General features: G+C 38.9%; 2 protein-coding genes across 2 annotated transcripts in view; one reads left to right on the top strand and one right to left on the bottom strand.

Moving 5' to 3' along the window:
- The window catches only part of AOAH (acyloxyacyl hydrolase), a gene marked incomplete at its 3' end in the record, with an annotated part of 84,379 nt that extends 80,322 nt beyond the window's left edge, over positions 1-4,057 (top strand). Inside the window, exon 22 of the mRNA XM_081996847.1 lies at positions 3,929-4,057. Within this exon, the coding sequence (XP_081852973.1) occupies positions 3,929-4,057 (129 nt within the window). The remainder of the gene's footprint in view (positions 1-3,928) is intronic.
- Positions 4,058-9,384: 5,327 nt separating this feature from the next.
- The window catches only part of ANLN (anillin, actin binding protein), a gene marked incomplete at both ends in the record, with an annotated part of 29,773 nt that continues 17,429 nt past the window's right edge, over positions 9,385-21,728 (bottom strand). Inside the window, 8 exons of the mRNA XM_081996797.1 lie at positions 9,385-9,508; positions 9,880-10,052; positions 12,097-12,204; positions 13,709-13,795; positions 17,632-17,685; positions 19,328-19,440; positions 20,427-20,448; positions 21,199-21,237. Coding sequence (XP_081852923.1) covers positions 9,385-9,508; positions 9,880-10,052; positions 12,097-12,204; positions 13,709-13,795; positions 17,632-17,685; positions 19,328-19,440; positions 20,427-20,448; positions 21,199-21,237 — 720 coding nt within the window. The remainder of the gene's footprint in view (positions 9,509-9,879; positions 10,053-12,096; positions 12,205-13,708; positions 13,796-17,631; positions 17,686-19,327; positions 19,441-20,426; positions 20,449-21,198; positions 21,238-21,728) is intronic.

Below are 21,728 nucleotides of genomic sequence, written 5' to 3'. Positions count from 1 at the left end.
AGTTGAAGGCAGCAGATATTTATCTCAAAGGGATCCTGTCTAAGCCAAGGAAAATTACAAAAGGGCGTTGAAGGGCAGCTGCAAACCAACGCACAGCCCCCGGAGTGCTGAGCTGCTGGAGCCGGCCAAGTGCTGCCATATTTCACTCCCTCAGGACCTGGCATCCTGCAGTAGTTATGATCTCCCCCTCCTGCTGTTAGGATGACGTTAATGCTTTTATAGGTACATCTTCCCTTACAGTCAAGGTGCCAGCTGTAGATATGCCTCACTTCATGTGAGTTATTGCCCTTCTAGGATTTATTAATTAGCCTTATCCAAACATCCACTGCTTTAAATCCATCTTTCTTCTCCTGCTACTATAACAGAAATCTGTTATCAACATACCTCTACTTGGACTGAGATGTAGCACTCTGCTCCAAGAGACTGGCTCTCTTAAAAAGAAGGGGAAGAGTGAGCAGACAGTCATATTTAGGAGGATGCTTGAGAGATGACAAACAATTCACTCCCTCCTCACACTAGTTTTATTTGAAGTTTTGCTTTTTACTGATGTGAATGCCTCTGGCCAAGTACAGCTTTTCTACCATATAGAGCTGCCTGGCAGGAGAGGATTGATGCTGTGCAGCTCATCAAGTGAATGGGGGCTCTTACTCCAATTTCTGCAGCTATTCCCCACGCCTCACATACAGCTTGACTAATAAACACAACGGGTAAGCCCTAGCCTGGGCATTTCTACTGAATTTTCTCCCCCAAAATCTCAAAGCATTTGATAAATATTCACAAATGTTTGAATTGAGCACCACTCCAAGGACAGCATAAACATTTTAGCTGTTGCCTTCAGATGCATAGAAACTTTGGAGTTTGGGATAGAAGAACTGCAGTGACCCTGTCTGCCCAAGGGTGAGCTGGAAGGGTACTGCGAGCCCCAGTCATTATGATACAGCAGTGGGCAGGGTAAGCCAGTGTCTGCCCCTGGATTTCACCTGCTGTTTGTGATTAAAAAATTAAAAATCTTTAATTAAAAAAAAAAATCTGCTGGTATAAACACGGCAGAAGCAGGTGTCAGCGTGTATATCCAGTAGTCTAGTGGTCCAGCTATGCAGGAGGGATGTGGAAGGGAACCGAACCTCCCTAGACAAGAGCTGCGTATTTAGCATTGCAAGGAGAAGGAAAAGAAAAAAAGAAAAAAGGCAAAACCCCTCTTGTCCCATTAGAGCTATTCTGGTTTTTCATGCATTGGAAAAAGCCTAGGTTAGGTCACTCAAGCAGGAAAAACTAGCCCCCATAGTCCCCACTCCAGGCAGTATTTTATATTTAAAGACCCTTGAAAGAAGGGATAAACATCAAGTGTTCATTTGTTTAGCCAGGCCCAGAACTACATTCCCTTACTGCAAATTTCCTGGGTGGGAGTGGATCCCCTGCACGTTTTTATTAAGTTGCAAAACAGAAGGCTGCAGACAAGACACTCATTCTTGGCGTAACGGCATTCCTCTTAAGTTTCAAAGCTAAAATTGGGCTCCAGGAGGTTTTCTTCCAAAACACCCAGCTCAGGCCATAGGTGGAGGAAATTTGCACCTAAAAGCAAAATGCAGCACTATGTCCTCCTAAGTTCCTTCTAGAGCTGTCTCTGAGACATCATTCCCCAAAGTCTGGCTCAGTTGTCCTTGGAAGAAAACTGACTTTCTGTTCCCATTTTTCAGCATCTCTCCCTTACTACGAAATCTCACTGCAAACTGTCCTGAGTGCCAGATGGCTTCAAGGACATTACTTCTCTCTAGAAGAGCTGATTGCTTTATTTGGATGACAGGGCCATGCATTTCAACAGAAACCTGCATAAATAGCTTCGTTTCTTGCTTTTATGAAGTTACCAGGGAGAACGCAAAAGCCCTGAGCATCACAAACTGGAACCCGAGACGCTTGGAAGATTATTAATGATTATGTACAGTCAGGAAAGCACAACTTGAGCATGATCAGATTCTCCCTTTTCTCTTTCCTTAAGACATAGCAAAGCACATTCCAGACAGAAAATAAAGAGAAAAAGCTGAAGTGATGCATATCAGATCAGCTGGGTATTTACACTTTGCTGAGAGGAATGCCCATCGCCAGTTTGGTACAGAAGGAGGAAACAGGTGGCCAAAAGCTGCTGAAATAACACAGCCACCTCCCAGTCACAGTCACCCAGGGCTCTATCAGGAATAGGTAATATTTCCTTTAAAATATTGCTTGGTGGTTATCACCCTCACAAAAAATTAATTGCAAAAAGCATACGAATAGTGGCTGGTCCCAAAGCACAAGAGCTATGGAATTTAAAGAAGACCTACAAGAAAAGTGATTTCTAGAATCATGAACCCTTTCTCTGTACCACACTACTCATCCTGAGTGAATTACCAAAACTATTAGGACCATGTGAAATGATATCTGAGCAGGACCTACATAATTTAAGGGCAGTCTAAGCACATATGCCTTAAATTCCAGTCAACCATAGTGTGAACGCTGTAGAGCGTGCTTCCAGTGACACTTTTACAGAGGTACATACAAAGATAGTAGGGTTTTTTAAACAAACCAACCAACTCTGCTAAAAAACATATGGAAGACTTAGGGACTTGTAAAGAAGGCTTGGAGACAATCATACCAGAATGGACCACTCTGACAGAGACAGGTCTCAGCCTTCTGGCAGCCATAGGGTGTCCCAGAAGAACCACGTTGGTCACATTAGAAATTTTGACCAGGAGAAAACACCCTATTGCACAATCTCCCCATCCCTCTCCCCTGCCCCAATTCCTCCATTAGCTTAATGAGACTGCAAATGACCAGAGTCTAAGAGCTTTCACTCCACAAATATGTCTCTCTACATCTGCTCTGAATAAAAGAAAGTTTTTGTCTCCTGGATCATCATTACAGCTTCTTTCAAAAGCACAGGATTTAAAAGGAAGTGCATAAAAACTCTCCAAAGGCTCCAGTCTGTTCCCAAACTCCAAAACACCAGTATTCAGTTTGATTCCAGAAACCCATCTTGTCCCTTGATAAAAAGGGCCCTATTTAAGCCTCAAAATTATAATCCATGTCAGAGTGAATTTTAGGATTGAAAGTAAAGTTACCATATAAGCAGAATATACTTGTGGGTCAGAAATTAAAAGAAAAATGCACTAGCAGGGTGTGAAAACTTGGTTAAAGGAGAATCAGGCTGTTCTCCCTTCCCTTTTCTCCTACCCCTGATGTTTTTCATCCTGGCAATATAGCAGCTACCATTTTTTTTTGGTGCGTAACTTCTAGGGCAAAAACTCTATGAAAGCTAGAGTGGTTCTGAGAGCAAGGAGAAAAGCTATTTTACCACTTCCATGGGTCTCATGGAAAAAAAATCTCTGAAGACAACCATCAACAAGCACAAACTTAAAGCATCAGAGCTGGCTAGTTTTGAACCTAGATATAGTTGGGCCTCTTTTTCCTCAATATGCACTATTTCCTTATAGGATAGCAGAGAGAATATTTATTAGAAGTATCATCAGAGGCATTTAGGAGCATGAATTCCTTTGGGCCTGCAAGAGTTTTATGCATTATATCCAAGTGGTGCTTCTAAAATATTTTCAAACTGTTTTTTTGGGGTGTGTGTGGAAGAATCAGAGTCTAGGGCTTTTGAATAGACATTTATGGACCAGACATCATAGGCATCAGGAAGTGGTTGGAGACTATCGTTAGACCGAATGATTGGTCAGGGAGCTGCAGATACATGGTCCTCAGCTCATTTTTACTGCTCAGAAGAATTTTCCCTCATTCAAGCAGCTGGAGTGGGGTATTTTCTTTGGTGGGAGGTTACGGTCCATCACACGGCTATATAGGGGAGTCTTCTTTCTGTTGGGGTCTCCTAAGTTCTGGCATGAAACAGTTACATTATAGAGGCACAAGAAACTGAGAGTATTTGTGCTGTTTGCAGATTGCTGCAGCCCTTGGAACAAGCATTACCTGGCAGAAGGCGCTACGTGAATGGCCTCAAGTGCTTGGAAAGGAGAATCCATTCAACGACCAGATCGAAGCTATATTCAAAGATCAAGGTGGACACTGACTTCTAAACAGCAGGAGCCCTGACACGTTCTACGGTGATGCTTCCCAGTGCATTCCATGAAACAAGATGATCAAAGACGTACACAAAAAATGGGGAAGGGCAAGTTATCAGAGCCAGTAGCAGTGGACATAACACAACAGCATTCTTCAGTTTGTATCTCACCTGTACAACTAGGCTATGCTTTTTCTGTGGAGTTACAAAAATAAAAATCAATGGATAGATGCCAGCTAGTCCATTTATTGTACTCATTTGCAAATCTGTACGATTTTTTCCTGTATATAGCAAACTCCTAGCCTTACCTCATTTTTTTTTTTTCCTGCAGAACATTATTTCTGGGCTTTTCGTTTGTACTTTTTCAATGGTTAATCTGATCCCAAAGTGGGGGGACCCCAAACTCATTATGTTGCTGTAAATTGTGTGTATGTAATTGCCCTGACTGTCAATACATTATTTAGCTGCTGTTTGCTTATTAAAATGTGCCAGGAATCACAAGGCGCTACAATTCTGATTTGCCTGGCAGCATTAGTGCAGGCTGACTGAGCATAGGTTCTCTATCCCCCCCATTAACAAGGTGGTAACTTGACAGCCCTTCGTGTATTTGAAACATGATAAAAAAAGCATTTTCAAGCTTTAATACATCTTTACTCTTCTGCTTCCCAACAAATATGACGTACCCAGTCCCTGTACCTTTCACAGGCATGACCTAGGGGATCACTGAAGATACCGGGCAGCTCTTAGCTGCTCAGACTTGAAGCTTGAGAATTACTAGCATTTTATTTTTTTCTGCCAGCTAATCCAATACTCATAGCAAAATAAAAGAATAAATAAATAGACAGCTCTGCCCTACTCACAGCCCTGCTGGTGGTGAAGGGATCAGACAGCATAAAATGTCACTAATTATACATGGAAAAAAATAATCTGGTAAGTGGAAAGTGTTAACATGACATGGCTAAAACCCATCCAAATTAGCCAAGCTCAAGTAGATTTGCTCTGCTCTTTGCTCTGAACATGTTCCGTGTGTACAGCTGGGTCACCCGTGAGCCTGCAGTCCAAATGGAAGGAGTGGCCTGGCCACCTATGGGCCTCAGCACACCGGCCACGGCTGTAGGAGATGCATCGGCGTGGTATTTTGCATAGGCAGAGGATGACTTGGCTCATGCTGTTTCAACTGAAGCACATGTTATTACTATCCTAGATCCCCTTCCTTTTTTTAGAGTACAGTCAATGCCGCATCTTTTCTTAAGATAGATATTCCTTCGGGACAACTGCTAACATTTAAGGAAATATTCAAGTCACCTACTTTAGGAAACCGAGAGGGAATACATTCCTTAATTGAACGATACTTACTAATAAGGCCCCAATTCATTCAAGGCATTTAGATGTTACCAAAATATCCAGTCTCCCAAGAAACATTTTCAACTCCACAGAGGCATGTCTAAGGAAGACTATGTAGTACTAAAAGTAGGAAAAGGAAATCTACCTGCTTCCTGCACAAATTCTCTCCACCAAACAGCCTAACAGTCCTGCACACTGGCCAGGTAGAACACCTCCTAACTATTTTTTATTACCTATTCAGGCTTCCTATCTTTCATTAAAAGCAATATAAGGACAAATAAATGCATCCACGTGGTTTTACTATGGACCAAGTACAGCACAGACAATAATTATAGAATATCAGATAATTTCGTCTACACCAAAATACAGAAATGTAGCAATTAAAAGAGGGAAGGGAACAGTATGTGTTTAGAAGCCGAATTTTCAGGCAATCTCATTGCAAATTATTGTATTTCATTTGAGGTTGGGATTCAATAACTCCAATTAGGAGTTTTACAAGCTGGTAGAACTGTAACTTCCTCAGCTAAAATAAGCTTCATTGCCAAAAGCAAAGCATTTTCCATTCATAGACTTTCTTATTAGTGAACATCTTGAACTTCTGAGCAACAGAGAAAAGCTTTCATATAAAATTAGAACAGCATCTTCTCAAAGACACCCTGAAACCCCCGAAGCAAAGCTCTTGGATTTGCTGGGCAGAATTGCTCCCTGCTTGATCAGGGGGCTCCAAGGGACTTCACAAAATGGGCTGCCACTGGCTGAAGGAGCTCTAGCCAAACCCCACGTCCTCCTGCCTCCGCGACGAGCTCTGCCCTTCGGAGTCACGCTTGCATGCGGAAATTTGATTTGTAACTAATGTGGTAACTATTTGCAAATAAAGATGAATTTGGGGCCTATTCAGCAGTCAGCTTCTACATCCACTATGCCTCTCCATTATTTCAAAGAATGCAAAAACCACCTGAAGAGCTGCACCCCCAACCATCAATCACTTACTGGTACCATTCTAAAAAATAAACATCTCGCATTTAAACAAATGCTTCTGAAAAAGCTTACTTATTCTAAAATGGTAACGAACTACATACCCTAGTCTACTCCATTAGTTCAACTATCTCCTGGTTCCTAGATTTGTTGAAGGTGACAAATGCATGGGGAAGAGAGAAATAAATGGGAAAAAGGAGAATTTCTCTTGGAAAGCTAAGTATAGTTCCATGACATTCAAGCTTTATAGCAGTATAGATATCTAGAAGGAATAGTCTATCAAGGTCTTTTTAGGGGGAGAGTTAGAGCAGGTGATTACAGGGGGGCTAGTTCTAAAGCACTGAGAATGGGAAGGGTTTTGTTTTGTGGGTTTTTTTGATGATGTTATTCTCTTTGTAAGTGTTTTGCAAAAACTTAGAGCTTTGATTGCAATCAGACAGTAGGAACCAATTTGGAGGTACAGAACAATTAGCTACCTGAAGCCATTTGAATTCGCTCGGTCTGGGCTCTTCCAAAAGGATCTGCTACAAACATGAAAAAACGGACTTGTGGAGCTAAAAGCTCTCACCACTTAGTGATGTGTTTATATCTGAAGCTTTTCAAACCCTGCAGCCTTATTGGGAATATCTTAATTTTTGCAAAAATATAATAGAATTCTGGGCTGTAGACAGAGCACAATCACTTTTTAATGTTATGCCAGGGCACAAGGTTATACTGAACTGCCATTTTATAGTATTTTTGTTTCCAGCACTCATCCAGGCTCCAGTGCGCCAGCAGCCAAAAGTCTGTACTAAGCCTCACTCCTCACACCAAGCGTTTCCCTTGCTCCCGCACACCCACCTTGCGACATTCAGGAAGACGACTACCCCCACCAACATTATCGAGACATTTTCCACAGCTGACCCTTAGAAGAGTAGGGGAATGCAGGCGAGGAGGCACACAGCATCATGGGTCAGTGAAGCCGGCAGCACAGGCTTGCTGCTAAGCTAGCACAGCACACGGCTGCTGGCTGCGGTAGCGTGCGGCATCGCCTCCGATAGCTTGCACCTAGAGCTCACCATCCAGGTCAGAGTTTCTAACTCGCAGCGCCTGTCACACCTTATGCCTTTCCTCGATGGGGATAGTTTATCATCTTGGTCAGTGAACACACACAATTAGTTGCTGCAAGATAACAGTCCAATTAGCCTAAATAATAATGTCATTCCCTTAGATATATCCAGTTCCATTCTTAACACCTTTGTATGGACTCATTTCATAATTTTCCATTTAATGTTTTTTATTAACACCCACTTGGAAGTTGAAGTGGACAGCCTACCGTGTAGCCATAGATGAAATAAATTTACTCTTCCACTGTCCATGTTGTATTGCAACACTGCTGCCATGTCTCTATCACAAGCGAGAAGCACCGCCTCTCCTCTTCATACGTGACGCACCGCCGGACTTCTAGCAGCCTCTACATTCACATACGTTCCAACCCGTTCATGGTAACCGCCCACGGACAATCCGTCCTTCCACTACAAAATTTGGTGCCAGCTACCCCTGAGGCATCACATTATCTTCCAAATCAAGCGGAATTTTGGGATACACATACTGCACAGAATCCTTTCTTAAAGGTTGCATGGAGTCCAGCTTTTCTTCCTCAGCCTACAAACTCGTATTTCAAATTCATAAATGACATTGTGAAAAAAAGCATAAAATGTTTCATTCTTTATTTTAAATGAATAAAATAAATCTCAATACATAGTTTGGAAATATTTAAAGACATCAGAAAAAAGCAAACTAGATTTAAAAGCAAGTTCAAAAGTGGCAGGATGAAAGCTAACAGAATTTAGTGTTTCAAGTGTGAATACATAACAGCAATAGCAATTTAAAATATTCCACTATTGCATTCACAATAGCGCAGTCGTAAGATAGTATTTCACTGAGCCCAGTGAAAAGCTCTGAAAACTGCAAGTTTTAACAGAGAAATTTTGCCATTTTAATGATGGGTCTAAAGTATTGTTTTCATTTGCATTTATCAACATGTTGGGGGGTGGGGTGGGGCTGGAAATAGGGATACGGAGAAAGACCCATACTTTCGGCCAGTGGAGTATTTGTTGGTACATAGCAGCTTTACAGTGTCTTAAAAAAAAAGGGGCAATTTTACAACCTTTTCCTGGTTCTCAAATGGAAGAGAATTCTAGCTTGTACAAACTGTGAGTCCCAGGAAATACTGACGTATACAGCCCTAAAACTAATTTTTTTCTATTGTTTTGTTGTTTGTTTTTTTTAAATATAGCAGTCCTAACAAAAATACTCAAGACTTTTAATTTCTACCAAAGTGCAACATACTGCATACATAATTCCACACCTGTAAACCACATAGTATACATGCCATGCATTTATCCATACCAGTTTGTATGAGAAATTGCAAAAGAAGTATGAATATATTGTGCATGTCTTTTGTTCTGACCACAAGGACACTGTGCAAGCAAGAAATACCTATATTGCATGCTGTAGAATAAAATTTAATAGTAACTTCTATGCCTGATCATCACAAAAAACCCCGACAAACTCTCCAATATTAAATCTTGTGCTTCAGCACCATCCTTCTTGGAGAACTCTGAGCTCTTCTTTCTTACAGGGAGCTGAGTTATCTAGATAAGCTTGTTTTTTCACTAGCTTGCCTGCCTGCCTTCCTGCCCTGAAGTGTGATTTCCTGCAATAATTTAGTTGTTTAAAGAAGAGAATGTACTTAGCTAAAAACAACTTCCAAAAAAGGAGTTACATAAATATTTAGCACATTTAGAAAGAGCTAATTGCTTCCTACTAAAAGCTAGGAAGTAAAAAAGTTAAAATTCTTAACGCGAAATAAAAATACTGCATAACATAGTCCTGTATAATGTTACATACTCTCTCAAATTTAAAGCATAAGTGACCCAGAGGACTTCACACATTTTCATTTAAGGTTTTGGGGTTTTTTTTGAGTTCATTAGGGTTTTTGCGTACATATTTTCTTCTTATTTCCCTTCCAGAGTTTAAAGCTTTCCAATAGGTTTGTAGCAGGCATCGGGCTGCCACATGCGAAGGTCAACTAGAACTTGGTTAAGCTTTTGCATCCAAAGGTTACGCTCTTCTTTAGTATCAGCAGACAGCCAGTTCCTGAAAAGTGAAGAACTCAATAGGTTAGATATGTCTTTTTCCACCTCTACTTAGTTATTCTGAAAAATGTCAAGCTATCCATGAAAGCCCGAATAGTGGGGGGAGGGGAAATCAAATATTCCATGAACCTGCTACCAAGCTACCTGGCATTACCACTTCTGAAGAAGTGGAGCTCTTCTCAGAAGGCTGAAGTGGGACAAGACGACAAATTAGGACTAAATGTTATCAAAACAGCTCAAGCGTCATCCCAAAGTCTTAGCATTTAAATGAGCTTTGCATTGGCATGTCAAAGTTGTAAGGCTCCTATGTTATTAAAACTATCACTTGAGGGCAACACCCCTCCCACAACCTTCATGATTTTATCCACTCACTTTGTAACACAGAGCGTGTCTCTGCATTGGCTGACAAGAGTCTCTCTGTCATCTTCCCTCTGAGGACGGACAGTTATTAGTTCAAAAGTGTTGGGACGGGCACAGAACTCCCTGTTGGCAGGTTCAATCTGATGATTAGTGCAGTTAGCCAAGTTTATCCGGCCCAAAGGATGCTGGAAAGTGAAGTTAGTTCATCAGTCAAGAATACTGCAATCAAGAGTAATTCTGAACAACACAAGCTTTGACACTTTCTGCCATATTAAGTGAACACCCCAAATCAATTGCTCCATCCAAAAAGAAGGACTCTCTGCGTTTAAGAGACATAGCTGAAACAAGATTATATAGACAATGGAAAATGCCCTTCTCAGCCATGTACAATACAGCTAACAAATCCAAAGGCTTAGGCTCTAGAAAGGTATCTCCCCCTTATCTTTTTTCCTTAAATAAAAAAATAAAGAAAATCTTTTTACCTTTCAAATTCAACACAACTTCATACTAAAACCCAAACTGATAGAGTAAACCCTGTCAAACCCTACTAAAAACAAATGCTTTAGGGACAATCATTCTTGTTGAAGCCTATAAGCATATAGATTCATCTTCAAACATGCAACTAAGGCACCTAAAGTGCCAAGTCCAGCTGCTTTAGCTCCCTCTATAGTCAATAGCTAGGCTCCTTCAAAGAGGATTTCAAATTTCAAGGCAGTTACCTCTTTCTGCTGACTATAGACAGAGGCTCAGCAGTATGCCTAAAGTTAGTTACAGACCTTGGCTCCGATTCTTCACACCTACAGACCACCTCATCAGGGAAACGTCACACGCTGCTCTTGGCTTGGAGAAGAGTTTGCTATTTATTGGGCATGTTCACTACACTATTCCACAGATAGTTCAGATAACCTAAGTTACAGGGGAAAAAAAAAAGGCTTGCTCCATTTCAAGAAAATGAAGAAACATGCTGCATGTTTGTGATATATGTACAGCCATGGGAAATTTATTTTTAAAAAATCCACAGTTTAAAGCAACCATGCTCAATACTGATATTTCTGAGCTACATCTTTCCCTGCATGGTAAAACAGATATAGTAGGGGTATGGGGAGGATTTTAATAAGGGTAGATTTAATACTGCTGTCGATAATATATCGAAAAAATATAGCTGACCTTTCTCAGAATGATAGTGAAACAAGTCTAAAAGATGTTCAAGAAAAGAATCTGGAAAACAAAACCAAAGCTGCTTTTTTCAGATAAAAGCAAAATAGGAAACTTCTTCTTGTTTAACTCTTTTTTTTTTTTTTTTTTTTTGCCTATCTTCTATAATAGTAGGCAGAGATTTTTCCCCTCTCTCCTGGCAGGGAAAGAAAGTACATTGATATATTTTGGCAATGTCAACTATCAGCATATGGTCTTCCTCTGTTAACAGGGAAGAAACTAAACTCAGGCATCTGGATTGGCATACAAGACCCAAAAGGACTAGAGTTTGCCACAGAGTTTGGGAAAGAAAGTGTTCTGCCAACAAACAAGCAAGTGTTTAATGGTAAATTGCATAAGCAAGTCAGAAAAAACCTCTTGAAAGCAGTCTTTAAGGACCTGTAAATATTTCGGTATACGCTGCAAGAACAGGTTAAGGAGACAAGAAGGTTCACCTCAGTGACAGATGAACCTCTCATTTGTCTCATTAACTAGACAATAACTTAGGTTCCCGTAAGAACGATTTAAAAAGCACCAGTCTCAGCTATAATGTGTAGAAGAAAACAATGACTGCAAATTGGACTGCAAAGTCCATAATTACAGCTATGCTTTTACAATATAGAATTGCCCACTCTAATTCTTTACTGTACTAAGTGTTAAAGTCATTATTTTGTCTAAAAATTAAGGCCACTAGATACAGTCTGCTTATTAAGCTGTACAAGTCTGATCAATTGCAACTAAATAATCAGTCATTTGACAAGCGCAATGGAAATCCTTAAGAGTAAAAGGGAAATTAAATGTGGATCTTCCTCTACTTTCCCCCTTTCCTATCAGATAAAGTGGTCAGTTTCTAAGTTTGCCCTGATTTATGAAGATGAGTTCCCTCCATTCCCCAAGGAAACTTTAGGAGCTTGAATCTATGCTTTGAATATACTTACCTGTTTTAAGCCTAAACGTTACTGTCATTAAAAACAAACAGCCAGTTGTGTAGGGTACTACAGAACTTTAGCCTTGAGCTTTATAAAACAGCATTACCTTTCGTTTTTCATCATCTGGGTACGTCCAGTAAGATATACAATTTCCAGAAAGCACACACCAGCGCCTATGCCATGCTCCAAATCCACTAACATCTTCGAACATAGTCTTAAATAAATAAATAAATAAATAAATGGGGTAACATTATATCTTGAGCTTGGTCTGTACTCAACTATTTTTTCTATCAGAGTGGTTTTGCAAGTACAACCCTTCACAGGAGTAAATTTAAGAGAACAAAAAAAAAATATATACTGGGAGAGACTTCTATTAATATTTTTTTTTCAGATAGCATAGAAAACAGGCTTATGCTATCATACTCAAAATGCACCTATCACTGCTATTTCAAATTACCAGATTTTCATGTTGACAGTGGTAAGCATTCCCATTCTTTTAAGATAATGGAAAGTTACTTAGAGTAGACTCAGAATGAATGGTTCACAAAACATGTATAACATAATTTATTATAATTGGCTATTTAAGTAATCTTTGACTTACAATTCAGGATTACAAAATATTTGGCTACTCTGCAGGCCACACTCAGGAGTCCAGTCAGTTTAAAAGAAATTAGAAATTTATTTTTAAATGCTTGTGTTGGCAATTATTTTACTGGATGCAAGATTATGCCAGTTTCAAGCCCGATTTCCTTAGTACTGGAATGGAAACTTTAGTATCTGCCTATTATCCCTGATCCCTCCTGAACTTGTACAAAACTTTTTTTTCCCCCCAATTAATTTTGATGTGTTGCATTTTTTCACTCTTCACAATTGAGATTGTAATTTTTAATGGTCCAGGGAGTTTCCAAACTCTTAATCTAAAAAAAATATAATATGCATATACACCATTCTTCAGGTTTTACATATTGTATAGTAGACTTATTCAAGCAATTTTTTAAATTAGTGCAAAAAAATGGGATAGCAAATACCATAAGCATGCAAAATATTTTCAGCTAATGAAGTTTGTCCAACTTCAGTTAAGTAAAGGGAAAGGATACAGAATGAACTACTTGAAAAGAATTTAAAGAAATTCTGATTTCTAAAAACACCAAAATAACAGCAAATGTTAAGTTTGCGGAAGTATTTCCCTAGCACATTTACTGCCACCTGCTGGACGTAATCTATGAGGCCCAATCAGCTGCCTTTTTTCTAAGTCCAGTTTTAGAGACAGAACTACTCAAAATGTTTCTCAAAAAATACTGTCACTTCATCATAAGTTGAAGTCTGTGAACACAGTGGGGGGGAAAAAAAAAAAAGTCTTTTAGGAAGAATTTGGTTTTATTACAAAAAAATTCCAAGATGTCCTGTAAAAATCTGTGGCACAGAAGTTAGATTCCCACCTCACAGATAATAGCAAGAGGAGGTTAACTGAAGTTCAGAATAACAAATGAACAGTGTTTAGAAGAAAAAGATATACAAACTCCTAAAAGGTAGCTTTAATTTAGACATGTTTAGAAGATAAGCTAGGAAAGTTTTGCGGTCTGGTTCAGAGAGCAAAAAACCAAAAATCCAGCCAGTTTTAGTCTTCACAATTACTACAAATACAGGTGTGAAGTTAAAGTGACTACATTTAATAGGACCCATAATTTCCAACAGAATAATTTGAAATGAATACCTACCAAGAACCCTTTCTCCTCCACAGAAGAGTCCACTTGGCATTTTAACTTGAGATATATGTGACCTTCCAAAGGAGACAAAAAGGGAACCTGCAAAAAGTGAAACAATTAGTCATTTAATTTTGATACCTCTCAACTCTACCAGTTCAAGCAAGCCACCAGCACCAGGATGTTAGCACTGTCTTGTTCTTAGGATCTTCAGCCAAAAGAAAAAAAAGCGGTCAGTCTCAAGCAAGACAGTAATAATCATTTTTTGCTTTGAGTTTATTTAGCAGCTTTTCAAGACTTATTTGCTTATTAGTTTGCTCAGGACATACGCACAAACATGCTTCTATCTAGAAAAACAGGCACTCCAAGCATGGTTAAAAACAACACAAGGCACCAGTCCACATCCTGCAAGCTTCTGCCTCAGTTTGACATTAAGCTGTTTGGAAAATATCAAAGTGGGCTTAAACAGGATTGGTATTTGGATGCCATAAGCATTTTTGACAGATACCGATGTAGTAGTGCCTACTCAGTTAAATATTTATACAAAAAACCTAGAAGCAGAAAAAGTAATGAAAGCAGTTCTAACTGGCACTCAAGGTGTTGAAAACCTGTGTTAAATCATCTCTAACAAAAGAGGTTCCAAGCCCAAACTTCTACCACTGGAAAAAAAAAACACAGCTTAACTACTGTTCCAGAGGTTGGTTAAATGGTTATTCAATATTCAAGAGTTTTGCAACAAGGACTGCCTTTGGTCTTCCCCCAATAACTCCATATGTAGCACTGCATTACATTGAGCGCTCCCACTGCTACTGTCAAGTAATTACATCCCTTCTTTTTTCCCCACCAGGAAGCCAAGAGACAAACCAATAATTCAACAAGCAAATGCTGATCTGCAGGGCATTCTACATACCATATTTTGTTGCTAATCTGAACAAGCATTATTGTATGAATATTGCAGAAAAAAAAAAAAAAATCAGAAACATTGGTGCTTTGTCTTACTAGAAAACACAGAAAGGTTGATGGTGCTGCTCAAATACAAAGAATGAACCATTTGCCAGGGAGGAGGCATGTGTACAAAATAATGAAGTAGAATCACAGAATCAGTAAGGTTGGAAGAGAGACCTTTCAGATCATCAAAGTCCAACTGTCAACACAACACCACCATGCCCACTAAACCATGTCCCAGAGTGCCACATCTACATGTTTGGTTTTTTTAACATTTCCAGTAAAGGTGACTCCACCACCTCCCGGGGCAGCCTGTCCCAATGCTTGACCACTCTTTCAGTGAAGAAATTTTTCCTAATATCCGATCTAAACCTCTGGCGCAACTTGAGGCCATTTCCTCTTGTCCTATCACTGGTTACTTGGGAGAAGAGACCAACACCCACCTCACCACAACCCCCTTTCAGGTAGTTGTAGAGAGCAATGAGGTCTCCCCTCAGCCTCCTCTTCTCCAGACTGAACCACTCCAGTTCCCTCAGCCGCTCCTCATAAGGCTTGTTCTCCAGATCCCTCGCCAGCTTTGTTGCCCTTCTCTGGACATGCTTCAGCAACTCAACGTCCTTCTTGTAGTGAAGAGCCCAAAATTGAACACAGTATTTGAGGTACAGCCTCATCATGGGCACGATCACTTCCTACTCGTGCTGGCCACACTATTTCTGATACAGGCCAGGATGCTGTTGGCCTTCTTGGCCACCTGGGCACACTGCCGCCTCATGTTCAGCCGGCTGTCAACCAGCACACCCAGGTCCTTTTCCAGAGGGCAGCTCTCCAGCCACTCCTCCCCAAGCCTGTAGAGCTGCATGGGGTTGTTGTGACCCAAGTGCAGGACCCTGCCCTTGGCCTTATTAAACCTCATGCAACTGACCTCAGCCCAGTGATCCAGCCTGTCCAGATCCCTCTGCAGAGCCTTCCTGACCTCGAGCAGATCAACACTCCCACCCGATTTAATATCATCTGGAAACTTACTGAGGGAGCACTCAATCCCCTCATCCAGATCATCGATAAAGATATTAAACAAGACTGGCTCCAAAACTGAGCCCTAGGGAACACCGCTTGTGTCCAGCCGCCAAATGGATTTAACTCCATTCACCACAACTCTTTGGGCTCGACCATCCAGCCAGTTTTCTACCCAGCAAAGAGTACAGCCGTCTAAGCCCCGAGTAGCTTTTAGAGCCATGGAATCAACGTTGATCAAATGGAATTAAATTTTGCTCCTGGTTAAGATGAACAAGAATAATCCTCAGTAGTTAAAAGTGTACATCTGTAGGCCTCAGCAAACCCTGCAGAACACTGAAACAGATTTATGGTTAGAAATCAATTGCTTTTGAATTGTAGGCATACCACAGCTTCCGCCCAGACACGATACATGTGTGCACAAGCAGGTGATGAAATCATTTTTACACATTAGATTTACTCAACTAAGACAGCATGCATGGCTTGCTCATGTACTTGCCCCTACAGTACAACACAGCAAAATTTTGAGCACCAGGTATGAGTCTGCATGACTATTTGAGAAGCAAAAATAGTAAAATGTTTGCACACAATAGAAATAAGTTGCATCAGTCCTGGATTTTTGCCAGTAAAGACAACTATAACCCTACATGATACACCAGGGAACATTGGCTTCTAACTTCCCAAGCCACAGTGAAATCCGTTTCTGAACAAGGGCCTGAAGGAAGTTTGGCCAATTCCCCACTTCATGTTTGTGGTTTTCGCATTCCTTTCTAATTTATGTCAGGACAAAAGAAACTGCTTGGATTTTGAAGTTTGCCAGTGAAGAGCTGTGTTCCCATAAAGCACAAAGGCTGTATAACAAACTGAACATACCAGTTACGCAGAGCCTACAACACTATTACTAATCACCAAAGCAGGTCTCAAAACACCCTCCTGTACACATTGACTAGAATGTAATATATTCTCATTACAATATATCCCTTTCAAAGGCAAGTGGGGTGGAGGTGGAAGAAAGCAAGCAATTTGTTGAATATCCAGCTAGATGAAGAGAACTAAAGTCCATGACTAGGCTAGCTAGCATTCTAGTGTGGTCATTCAGACATCATAAGAAGTTGGCTTACTGTCACAGAAGATTATCTGTAAAGATAGTTAAGATAACTCTCAAGAATTTGCAAAAAATTGGTTTCTTAGGGTGATGTTTGATTACAAATAGGAGATGATAGACACTAAAATTATCACCTGCTTAATTTTTAGAGAAAACATATGTAAAGTTATATAAAACACTTTCTTCTGAGTGAGCCAAGTTAACTGTTAACTAAATAAAACTATTTTCAGATATTAAAGACAAATAAATTCTTTTAAGTGTATCAATTTATGTAATTCCTAAAGCCAAAAACTGTATCTGCAAAGCAAAATATTTCAATTTCACATTTGTGTACAAATAAGAACGTCATATTTGATGTGTTTAGTATTTTCAAAACTTTAGTTCTTTATGATCACTTTTTGCTTAAAAAACAAAGGTAATGAAAGGTCTTGACAGAACAAGGTCTCAATAGAATAAAAACTAAGAGATTTAGCTCCTGAGTGATTTTCCATCAGCAGAGTAGCTGATTCTATGTTCTGTGCAGTTCATCAAGAAGTTGGCTCAAATTTCCTGACTAGCAATCTTTAAGAGACGCATTGATTTGTTTTGAAGTAAGAAAAACTCTCCTCTAGTGATCTAGGAAGACAAAAGACACATGCTACTAAAGGAAAAACCCTAGGTGGCTAAATAACTTTGAGTTCTTGTAAAAGACAGGGAGTAGAATTTTGCAAGTCTTAAAGACTCCTAACATCTTATGTTTAATTAGTAAATCTTTGTAAGCATTTTCTTACAAGCAGAATTAAAAAATAAATACTGCAAAAAGGCCAGACAGACATGAGCAACATGCACTAGGAAGCAGTTTCCTATTTTAAGTTATAAACTAAAGGATTATAGCAACCTTGTCCTGGAACATATAGCCCAAGAGTTCTTTTTGCTCCCCTTCAAAATTTATCTAAGGGAAAAAAAGAAACATGCTCAGTGTGATTAGTGTAAAGTTAACATTAAAAAAAATTGAGACAGTTATACCTGAGTAAATTTTGGTCCTTTATATACTGAATTTTAATAGTGCATATAAAAGGGAGGAATAAAACTCAAAAAAACCCACTGTGACAGCAGTTTGTTCCATATTAGAAATGCATGGAGCAAGTTAAAAAGCAGCTGTTTGGTACAGCCACAGGCCAAGTCAAAACTGAAACTTTACAAAGGTGATAACTATTTTTTGTTAAATTATCTAACAAAAAGGGAATTCTTACTCATAACTGTTGAAGTTTACACCTGGAAAAATGTAATCAAGTGATGGTTTCCCTGGAATTCTATTTGAACTTTGTGCTTGTGCTACAATTTACTAGTCTAGTCCATTGTCCTGTCCTAAAGAGTAAACCAAAAAAGTTCAAAACCAAATTGCTGGATTTAATGTAAAAGCTGATTCCCATAACTCCAAGAACAAGGGGTTTCCAATCACCAAGCCATACACAAAATAAAATTTCTACACATATTTCTGGTTAAGAGGAACATTTATGCTGAAAACCACAGCTAGTAATTCTGAAGTTCACACAGTCATTAACAGCAGTGCAATTCAACTGCTAAGTTCTGCAAACTGTTTCAGTAAAGGATTCTGTTTCTAGCCTCAAAAAGTAAAGCTTCGAAAAAGCAAGCTGGGATTATTGCGATATTTTGTTCTTTCTTGTGCACAAGTACCACCAATTCTTGTTATCTCATCTCTCATCAGAAGCTATAATTGCAATACTACTATCATCACAATAAGGCTTAATTAGCCAGGAAGAAAACGTATTCTTAACGCTGCTATTTGGATAAAGCTGTAATTTAGTACTACCATAATCTGTAGTAATTTTTTAATTCATTTAAGTTATTTTAGGATAGCTGCTGGCATAAACACGTATTAAAATAGGTTTTAGGTATATTACAAGGTTAGAGATTACAGTGGATGTAAGAATGTATTTGTTAACTTCTCGTAAGAGCAAGTAAGCATATTCTGTTTAGACAAGGAACTAATGGTATAAAACTTTATAATAGCTCTCTTTCAAAAATATTAAAATAGTTTGCTTCTACAAATTTAATTGTGATATGAAAGGAAACTCATACTCCCTGCTATATTCAAATGGTAATTTTTAAATCACTTAAAGGCATAAAATCTCAAATACTTCATTATCATTGAAACACACTAAATGTCTTATTTAGTGATAACTGCAAGGCTCTAAAGGCAATGAACAATACGAAGACCATGTACAGAGATGCTAACTGTATACATCAATTTTTTGTCAGTGAAAGCAAATCAGTAACCAAATGCCTTCATTATTTTTGCATAACCATAACCTACATTGAGCTACAGGAAAGAAAGAACATCTGGCATAATAACATAAGTCTTTTTCTATTGTAACTCAAAATTACATTTCAGTCATATTAAAATTGAGTTACAACAACTATACATAAAATTTATATATAACATATATATAAACCTATGTGTTTCATTTCTAGGATGGTAATTTCTCCTGGAAACAGTAAACCCAGATTCATATTTGTTTTTTTAGCAGTATGCAATTACCTTTGTATTAGTAACCAATAATTTCCATTACCTTGTCCAATGCAAATTTGGCATTTCCTACAGAAGACAGTGATAGTTTGTGGGACCCAACAAGGATGAAATTAGTAGTGCGTAGAGCATTCAGGCCACCTGGACTGGCCATGGCTGTGGAGAAAGAAGTCATAACACAACACACAATGAGGATGCTGCAAGACTTAAAAAAGTATTTATTTATACTAATGTATGTGTGCCCTACTTAGTATTCCAGGAGAGGCACTCTTTGCAGTGCAGCCCAACAGCACATTCAGACAGGATCTTGGTGCATACCATTCCTCCTAGTAGATCTTTTCTTTCAGAAAGAAGTTTTGAAATATTCACAAAGGAGAAGACAAGGCATTTTTTGAATTCTCAGGGGGACAGAGAACACTTTAGGGCACACTACAGAGCACACATGCTCTACAGTAGGAGTTTGACTCTTAACCTCTTCAAGTGACATGCTGCAGTCTTCTGGAATTTGTATGCCCATATTCTTCTTTGCACTTGTATCAATAGAAACATGCACTATAGCTCGGGCACAGGAATTTGACTAATTGCAGCAGCATGGTAGACATTCCATGATTAGTTCATAAACTCCTTATTGCTGCAGTTTGTACTAAAGCTAGCTCAAGTATCTCATACTGTAGTCAGACAAGTGTATAACACATTTTTATGTAGTTAGAAAAACACTCAGAGATGCTGTTCTTCTCCCCCAAGAGTCAGAAATATATAAACATATTAAAAACAAAATACACAAAGCACAAGCTATACTTCAGAATCTGTTCATATTTTCAAGTTTGTTCTGTATTTGTTGACATCAGACTCTAGTTTAAAATCTTGAAATTTGTTTCAGTTCACCTTTTCCAGGAAAAGGATTTTAGCCACAGGCATCTGATACTAGATACTAACTTTGATTTTGCGAAGAGATCTTCCATTAAACATAGCGGTAACTCAGATAAAAGCACAAGGCCAGTTTCTGGACTGGCAAACTGACATAATTCTGTGTTTATTACTCCCAAATTATCATCTCTTACAAGTATTATTTGTTGATATACTGCTTTAGACAGCAACTTTAGACTACTTATCTTGGCATAAGATATTTAGATTTTACTCACCTGGAGTAAGAAGGGTGCTTTTCTGTGGGGGGTGGGAGCAGGAGGAGAGAGAAAAATAAACCTTAGTGGAAAAGTAACTTCTGACAATTTCTACTGAGGACTAAGATAGGTTAGAAGGAAACTAGATCTGAAGTACTTAAAAAAAAAAAACACAAATAAAGTAAAAACAACTTGAAAAGAAAGTCAAACTGAATCGTAGAATAGTTTGGGTTGGAAGGGACATTTAAAGGTCATCTAGTCCAACCCCCCTGCAGCGAGCAGGGACATCTTCAACTATATCAGGTTGCTCAGAGCCCCATCCAACCTGATCTTCAATGTTTCCAGGGATGGGGCATCTACCACCTCTCTGGGCAACCTTTACCAGTGTTTCACCAACCCTCATTGTGAAAAATTTCTTCCTTACATCTAGTCTAAATCTACTCTTAGTTTAAAACCGTTAGCCTTTGTCCTACTGCAATAGGCTCTGCTAAAAAGTCTGTCCCCATCTTTCATATAAGCCCCCCTTTAAGTACTGAAAGGCTGCAATAAGGTCTCCCTAGAGCCTTCTCTTCAAATGTGTAGTAACTGTGTATTTCCAGCATTACATATGTAGAGCTGTTACCTATTTCTTGAGCTGATGGCTGAAGAGTTTGGCAGAAAGCTGGACAGTTTGTAGGGTTTCTAGTAAGGGACACAAAGAGCCTACTATGCGCACAGCCTTATTTAGTGTGAGAATATGGCCTTTGGAAGCGGTCATAACCGGATCTTGTTACAATATTACATTCATACTTACAGAGGTAATAGATGTTAATAATCTCTTTGGAGTAATAACCTGCAAAAGAATATGAGAAGATAAATGTATTTGCTACTGAATTTGTCCATCACATTAGTGTGAAAATTGGACAGTGAAACTACCGAAGGCTTATCTAAATAAATTTTGAATGGATACTAGTTGTAATGAGTAAGTCTTGTTTTTTGTCTGAATGTAATGCATTTCAGTGGAAGGAATGTCACATATCAAAGAAATATTTATTGCAGAAAAGTTTAAGTATGCATTAGCTTGGGATAGACAACGTGTTTGAAAAAACCCAGTCTTAGTAGACCTTTTTCCTTCACATACAGGGTTTCAAAGTTACATTTGCTTATTAAAGATAACACGTAATAACACCAGTACAGAGATGTTCAGTGTGCTACTGTTGTACATTATCTGTATTTTCAGATGAAAAACCTCAAAGTTTAAGTGAAATTGTATATTAAACATGAACTGGAATTATGTACTCATCTATTCTCAAAGCTGAAAGATAGGTATAAGAAGCTTGTCAA

This window comes from Phaethon aethereus, assembly GCF_964289735.1.
Source record: "Phaethon aethereus genome assembly, chromosome: 2".
Taxonomy (NCBI): Eukaryota; Metazoa; Chordata; class Aves; order Phaethontiformes; family Phaethontidae; genus Phaethon; species Phaethon aethereus.
Note: the sequence above shows the minus strand (reverse complement) of the source record. Positions and strands in the feature narration are given on the sequence as shown.